At 48.6% G+C, this 8,344-nt stretch overlaps 1 protein-coding gene across 1 annotated transcript; it reads right to left on the minus strand.

The window, feature by feature from the left end:
- Positions 1–1,319: 1,319 nt before the first annotated feature.
- On the minus strand, positions 1,320–6,656 carry CBLN4 (cerebellin 4 precursor). The gene is made up of 3 exons (XM_058036365.1): positions 6,378–6,656; positions 4,570–4,686; positions 1,320–2,031 (listed from the first exon to the last, which is right to left on the minus strand). The coding sequence occupies exons 1-3, from the start codon at positions 6,654–6,656 to the stop codon at positions 1,834–1,836; spliced, it is 594 nt and encodes a 197-aa protein (XP_057892348.1). The 3' UTR covers positions 1,320–1,833.
- Positions 6,657–8,344: the final 1,688 nt, after the last annotated feature.

The following is an 8,344-nucleotide window of genomic DNA, read 5'->3' on the forward strand; positions in this document are numbered from 1 at the left end:
AAAGTGCCCACCAACCCTCCTGAAACAGCCCAAAGTCTCCTGTGGGGTGGGTGAAAAAATCAGGAATTTGGGCACAAAGCTGTGCCACCAATTCCCTGATACCTTCTCAAGGAGCGGCCATAAATCAGATTTCCAACCAGTGCAATACCGACACGACACACTGCACTCTGCCAACAGGGGAAGGAGTTGGAAACAGATCCCAAAAGGGGCAAATCCCAGCCCAAAGTGGCTTTCAGGGAAGCTCCCAGGTTGCTGCAGATGCTTCCCACACACACATTTTCAAATATACAGAAATTTTTGATTTAGAACCACATCCTTCATGATATGCAAGGCACAAAGATCCATCAATTCAGTGTATTTGGGGCATGAGGGATGAAGGTTTCATTAGCAGCTCATGTGAAAATCATTTTATTGAATATTGAATATTGAATATTGAATATTGAATGTCAAATATATCAATCTGATGGCACTGGAGTTTGATGCTGATGGCAGAACCTAAAGCGGAGGTTTCATCCAAAATCCTTTGGAATCAATGTGATTCTCAACACCATCTTCAGTGAGGCCAGGATTTCTGCCTAAATTCTATTTTTAAATTAAATGCATAGTAATTTCTAGATCACTCTGATTACTAACTAACTCATGGCAGCTTTTCTGCCTCCCGGGATATTTTCTGTGAATCCCAAAAGCTTCCATTTTGCATATAATAATTATATCCAATAAAAAAATAGTATGAAGCGAAAATCCTCCCAAAATCCAAATGTCAAAAATTCAGCTAACATATATTAATCTTTATTATGGAACAATATGACAATAAATAAGTTTATGAATTCACATGACCTGTACAAAAATCTGGGAAAGTTTTGCACCAAGTTAGGTACCAGTTATTTGCCTTTTATATTTGTTAAACTAATGATCTGAAATTTTATACACCTGTGGAGTTAAGGCAAAACCAGATAAGACCTTGAACACAACAGAAGGGCTGGAAAATACACAGAAATACAAACAAGGGGGATCTCATCTCCAGCTGACAAAGTGGTTGTGTCTAAGGAAGGAATCCCTCGGGAGCTGAATAAAGCAGTAATTATCAATCAAGTTAATTAAAATTGAAGAACAGGTGTGAGGTGTCCTGCAGGGCAGAGCTGTTCAGCAAAGCTGTGCCTGCACGCCCACCAATGGTTGGAATCTGATTTTCCTGTTGGGAATCAGTGCGAAAGAGGAATCCCTTCCAAACCCAACCAAAGCACATCCACGAGCCCTCGGATTCGCGGAGCCTGGACTTGGCTGGGACTGAGTTAAATACTTGGGTGAACCATCCAACACACAACACAGAGAGGAGTGCTCAAGGCAGCCCTCAGGAACGGGAATGACCTCCCTAGGACAGGGGAATGGCGATGGCAGTGCAGCCCAGGACACAAACACGGCCAAAACATCAACACGGCTCTTTGGCAGAAACGCGCTAACTCTTGCTTGAAGTCTGAACTCAAACCCTCCTGCATGAAAGACTCGGTGCCAGTCTTTTCACAGTTAAAGGAAATCCATTTCTTCCCCGAATCCAGGGAGGGAAATTGGAGTAAATCTTGCAGGCAGCTCTGGGCTGAAACCTTAAGCGTTGGTGTTTATTGTATGCTTTAGTCTCAGGCCAAAGATATCGCGTTTGGACACACAAAATTCTGTGGAACTTCTGAGCAGTTCAGATGGGGCCAGAATCCATGGAGAGAATCCAAAACCACCCACGAGGAAGCAAGAAAGAGCTATCACTCCATGATGACAGAAAAAATCTTCATGGAACAAGGACGAGTCCACACCTGGATGAACGCCACGGGAACATGGACTTTACAGGGGGAAGACCAGGAAGCCAGAGAACGTCGAGTACTGCCACCCACCAACCAGATTTCCCTTCTCCAGCTTCAGGTAAACCTTGTCCTCCTTGTCCAGGTAGAGCAGGACCCCGTTGGTGGCGGCCTCACGGGTGACGTCCTTGTCCCCAGCGAAGGCAGAGATCACTGGCTTCCCATTCAGCATCAGGTTCACCTGCAAAACAGCCCCTGAGAAGCTCTAATTAACTGCAAAACACCAGGAGCTACCCCTGAATACTAACCACGGTGCAAGGGCCCAATCTTCAGTGATTTTTGGGCTGTTTGAAACTAATAATGACATTTATTTGGCACAAGAACTTGGATGTTCATGAGCTGGACCTGCAGCTGAGTGAGGCATCACCTCGGTTGGTACCACTTTGCCTGTCTCAAGGGTTATTTAGTCACACAGGAAAAATAAATAAATATTTTCAAGAAATTTGGGAACCCAGAGGTGTTATACAAGGTGCCAGAAGCACCACAGTGGGCTGGGAGCTCACACTTCACTGGGAACAAAATGTGTGTCCCTCTCAATACTTAGTTCTGAAGTTTAGAACAGATTTATCTTTATAAACTGGCTCCATTTTTTCTATAAAACACTTCTGCAGGCAGCACAGCCTCTGCTCTGAAAGCAGCATCCCCAAATGAAGATGGGCAGGCCTGGGGGAATGGGCAGACCCAGGCATTTTTCATTTCTCCCATGGCCAGCTCTCAGCTTTGCTGCCTTTCCTTTCTGAGCAGCCCTAATGCAGTCACGGGGGGTGAATTATGGCTTGCTCACCCACATCCACTGTGCTGGCCCTGCATATGGCCCCGTTAATTTTAATGGGAGGCACCACAGAATAAATTAGTGCTCAGCAGAAGTCAGGGCAGCAGGGGCTGGTATTTATTTGGGACTCACCTGTCTGGGAAATCCACTTAATCAGGTTCTCCAGGGAGCCAGCTGCAGTTTAATGATATTTAATGGCTCTAACAGATGTTGGGGGGGCAGAGCAACATCCCTTGTGTGGGAGCCTGCAGGTGATTTAGTGGGGTGGATGTGGCTGGGATTCAAACCAGTTTGATGCACTGCAATGGTTTCTGGTTCTCCTCCCCATTTACCCCACAGGAAAAGGGCATCAGGGCTTTACTCATTGCCTGGCTTTGGTTTCTCACTCTTTCTGCTCCATCAGGTTCCCCTGGAATCATCTGACAGGGATTTAATCACACCAGCAGGCACATGGCAGGTTTGCAGGGGATGGTCTCACACTGAGAACTCTAAAAGGGGCCAAGCAAACCCATCCATCACCTCAGAACCTCTTATCCATTAAAGATTTTGTGTTATGAGCAACAGGCTGGAGCATTCCCTGCCACAAACCCCAGAATCCCAGGTCTGAGCTCCTGTTTGTGAAATTCCAGAGCTGGACTTCCAGAAGCCAAGGCTTGGCATCTTTCTTGGCAAAGGGCATTTTAAATCCACTGAAGGGGCTGACATACACTTACTCAACCTTCAGCATGCCAAGGAGTGAAAAGAGCACTTTTTGAGCACATTAAACAGATTGAAAGCTCATTGTAGAGATTTTTGTGAGGTTTTTGTTCCACTTAAGGCTTTGCCATTGACCTGATTGGAATCAGGATTTTCCACTGCGCACTGAAGAGGAATTTCCCCAGAGATGGGCTCGTGGTTGTCACCAATGTCAGGAGATGGGGCTGGGGCTGTCACCAATGTCAGAAGATGGGGCTGGGGCTGTCACCAATGTCAGAAGATGGGGCTGGGGCTGTCACCAATGTCAGGAGATGGGGCTGGGGCTGTCACCAGCTCTCTGGAGGGCACAGAGGGATTCCTGAGCACTGTTCCTGCAGGAATCCTGCTCAGCTCAGCCTGGGAGCGCCCAAACCCCATCCAGGAGCAGCACAGAGCAGGGAAGGGCTCAGACACCTCCAGGAGCTCTCCTGGGTGGAAATGAGAGAAGCCACAGAGAATCCTGCAGCTCTGGAAGCCCGGAGGTGTCACAGCAACTGCCTGGCCTGGCAGAGAGGTGAAGGAATCACTCGAAGGAATTTGCTGTTGGCTCAGCAAGGGGATGCTCAGGAATTTAAAGGAATTCAAAGGCTTTTCCCTCTGGTGTTTAATCAGGCAGCTCCGTTGTTATTAAAGTGCAGAATTTCCCCTTTTCCCTAATACGTCACACACCTTTTATACATTGTGTGATGAACAAAGGAGTTTAAATTGCTGTAAATGTTCCCTAGAAGACATTGCTATAGGGACATAACCAACCCTGGTCCTCAGCACACTGAGGGCATAACCAGGCACCTGGCACCAGATGCCAGGGCACAAATTGTTCCAAACCCACTCAAATCTGGGACCCAGAACTCCTGTGGGTTTAAAACACAGTGAGTTTAATCTGGAGCCAAACGTGACTCTTCAAAAGCATTTCAGGGAAATTCAGCGCTCTCTTTTACTCTTGGATCACTCGTTCTGTGGAATGCTTTATGTCACCCAGATATTCGTGGCATGGAAGTGAAGTTGTGGTGATTTATCTGAGGTGAGGCTCCTGCCTTATTTCTGTTCATTGTAGATTAATGGACTCTACTGCCAGCACGTCAACACCACATGTTGCTGTAAACAAAGCTATTTTTTCCTTAAAATCATATTAAATGCTCCCATGCTCAGTCAATATTCTATCCTAAACAAACCATTTAAATAAAGATTTTATAATCATACTCATCAACGTACCTGAATTGTTTGACTCTGGTAGACTTTAATTACGTGGAAATTGAAGCTGTAAATTCCCTTCCGTGGTGATACGAAGACAGACTCCAACGTGAAAAAATTGCCCACATTTACAAGGATCTACAAACAGAAAAATAGAGCATGGGGATTAGTACAGGTAGTGAGTGCAAAAGAAAAATACAGACTGTTTACTTTACAAACCATTTAAAGGAAAATTTAATTTACAACTAAGCGGCTTTATTCATCTTCTCTCAATTACTTTGGAATTACTCATTAAATGGGTATGCAGTTGTATTTATAGAGCAACTTTACTACAAATAAACTAAGATGGGAATTATTTCTTACTTTGCTACTACACTATCCCCTCAAGTCCTTTCTCCCACACACGTTTTTAAGGAGGCATTTTTGTTCATCATGCCCCAAAATGACATAAAAACACCAGTTCTGGGAGTGGCACGTGGATTTTGGCTGAAGAGCAGCGGCCAAGCCTTCCCAAGGAGCCAGGTGTGAGCAGGGGCTGCAGGAGCCAAACCCAGCTCAGCCAGGCTGGGCTCCTGGAGCACCAGCACAGCCCAGCAGAGCCTGCCCGGGAGCCCTCAGCTGCTTGCACCAGCACTAACGACAATTTGGGTTTAATTAAACAGAGAGACATGACACGGGGGAATGTACAAGATGAGTGCATCACCCATATGCTTCATGTCCTCTGTATTGATTGTGTTTTGCTCCTTACCACCTAATTATGCTTTATTTTTAATGGATATTCCCAGTCTTTGTGCTGGACAGAGCCCTCAGAAGCTTCCAGGACTGTGCATGGAGTTTTGGGGTGATTTTTAATGGGTATTTCCAGGCTCCTCAGAAGCCTCTAGGACTGTCCATAGAGGTTTTGGGGTGATTTTTAATGGATATTTCCAGGCTGCTTTGTACCAGGCAGAGCACTTGGAAGCCTCCAGGATTGTCTATGGAGTTTTGGGGTGATTTTCAGTGCCAGCACTAAGCTGTGGGGCACATCTGGCTCCAGCTGCCACCACAGTTGACAGGGACAAGAAGAGCCATCAGTCTCAATGACTCCAGGAGCTGGGATTAAAGCGTGTGCTGGTACTGCCCGCTAACATCAGCGCTGGGCTGAGCTGGACCATCAATTGTGCCGAGAGAGTTGAAGGGTTTTCCCTCACAATCCTCTCTCCTTCCTCCCTCAAAAGCTAAGCCCAAACCCTCTAAACCATACCCAGGTGCGCTGAGCCCCCTGTCCCAGCCCCTCGGGGCGATGTCACCCCACTGGTGTCACCAAGCGCTGCTCCCACGGCACCTACCCAAAATCTCAACCCTGCATAGGCTGAGCCGCCTGTCCCAGCCCTCGGGACGATGTCACTGCACCGGTGTCACCGAGCGCCGTCCCTGCGGTGTGTACCCCAAATCTAAACCCTACACAGGCTCTCCCTTCCCCCGGCACGTACCCGAAATCTAAACCCTACACAGGCTGTCCCTTCCCCTGGCACGTACCCGAAATCTAAACCCTACACAGGCTGTCCCTTCCCCTGGCACGTACCCAAAATCTAAACCCTGCACAGGCTGTCCTGAGCCCCCTGTCCCAGCCCCTCGAGGCGATGCCACCTCCGCGCTCGGTGCCGCTTCTCCCGCAGGTGCGGAGGGGCCGGGGCCGCACCGGGGAACCTGTGCGCACCCGGATCCATCTCGCCTGAATAAACCTCGCCTAAATAAGCCCTGCCGCTGTCCCCGGGGCGGATCCCGGCTCCGGGATGCGGGAAGGGCACCTGTTGCTGCGGGGGCTGCGCTGCCCGGGGGACGCTCACCTGGTCGAAGTAGATGATGCGCGTCTTGTTGCTCATCTCGGAGGGCTCGTGGTTGGTGCTCCGCACGGCCGAGAAGGCCACCTTGGAGTTGGCGGCGCGCACGGAGATGCCCAGCGGCGAGGAGGAGGAGGAGGACGAGGAGCCCTTGGCGTCGGGGGCCGGGTTGGAGTCGCACACCACCAGGCACTTGCCCTCCAGCACGATGGGCTCCGTGTCGTTCTGCGCCGAGGCGACGCGGCCGCCCAGCGCCAGGGCCAGCAGCAGCAGCCGCCAGCCCATGGTGCGCACCCGCGGCCGCTCCGCGCCCCGCGCCGGCCACCGCGGAGCCTCCGCGCTCCGCTCCTCCTCACACCGCCACCAGTCTATGCCGTCTGCTTCTTTTTTATTTATTTTATTTTTTTTTTCTTTTTTTAAAATTCCTTCTCTCTTTCTTTCTTTCTTTCTCTCTCTCCTCTGGCTCTCTTTAAGCTGCGCAAAGAATTCCGCGCCCCGCGCCGGCCACCGCGGAGCCTCCGCGCTCCTCTCCTCTCCTCACACCGCCGTCGCTCTATGCCGTCTGCTTCTTTTTTTATTTATTTTCTTTTCTTCTTTTCTTTTTTTTTCTTCCTTCCCTCTTTCTTTCTTTCTTTCTTTCTCTCCTCTGGCTCTCTTTAAGCTGCCCAGGGAAATCCGCGCCCCGCTCCGGCCACCGCGGAACCTCCGCTCTCCTCTCCTCCCGCCGCCGCTTTATGCCGTCTGCTTCTTTTTTTCTTTTTCTTTTTTTTTTTTTCCTTCCCTCTTTCTTTCTTTCTCTCTCTCCTCTGGCTCTCTTTAAGCCGCCCAGAGAAATCCTCGCTGCCCACAACGCCCTTTCCTCCCCTCTCTCGGCATCAAAAAAAAAAAAAAAAGCGAGGCGAGAAAGGGAGGTGGGGAGAAGCAAAGCCCTCAGGTGAATGAATTATTGCCGAGAGGGAGGAAGGAGGAGCGGCGGAGCGATGAACCCACGAGGCGCTGCCGCGCCGATTCCAGCTGCGGGAGCGGGATGCTCGGAGCGGAGAGCGGGAGCTTCGCAAAGCTGCTCTGCCAGATGTGCTGTGACAGCAGCGGCAGCGCTGCACACTCCCCTCCCCTCTCTCTCTCTCTCTGTGTCTCTCTTCCTCCGCTACACAAATGCACAAATCCCCAATCCCCCCCTCTGCAGCGCTGAGCTCACAGCAAACCTGCCCAGCTCCCACCCCTCGGGGTTCCTGCTGGAATATCGGGGGACACCAGACAGAGGATGGACTTTAAACCTGGTCAACATAAGAGATCTGATACCAGGATGCCTTGGGGAACTTTGAAAATTAGACATGGATTGCAAAAAGATTAAATCAAACAGGTTTACCGAAAAAAAGAAAATCCCATTAAACTCTGCAAGCAAGAGATGTTGTTTTTTGCATAAGTTTGTGATTTTAACCTAATTACTGTAGTACTCATTACTAGTCTCTCTGAAATAGTATAGAAGTGTTTGGTGTGGAGAGCTGAGGGTGAAGCATTCATTCTGCAGAACTCAGCCAATCTTTCTCAAAGATTGCTATGAAGCAGCCAAAATTCTTAGCGAGCATCAAACTCCCTAAAATTCAGGAGGCCAAACTGAAATTTTAAGGAATCCCATTGGCCAGGCAAGAGGCAAAAATATTTCTGGTTTTAGGAATGCATAGATATCCTCTTGCTCAGCGACACAACAGAGATGGATGGAAGGGTCCAGCAGGGAAGGAGGATTTACTGCAAGGAAAGGAAACAAATACTAGAAATCAAATAATACAAGAAATCAAACAAATACTTGCAGCACAGCTTTGTACCTCTTGTAGAAGCTTGATCCGCAGATTAAAAGATTCACTCCTGTGCACATGAGGGCTCCAAAAAAAAACAAAGCTATGGCAAAAATATTTATTGTAATAAATAAATAAATATAAATAAATGTATAAACAGTTCCACACTATTTCAAC

This window comes from Melospiza georgiana, chromosome 17, assembly GCF_028018845.1.
Source record: "Melospiza georgiana isolate bMelGeo1 chromosome 17, bMelGeo1.pri, whole genome shotgun sequence".
NCBI classification, from domain to species: domain Eukaryota; kingdom Metazoa; phylum Chordata; class Aves; order Passeriformes; family Passerellidae; genus Melospiza; species Melospiza georgiana.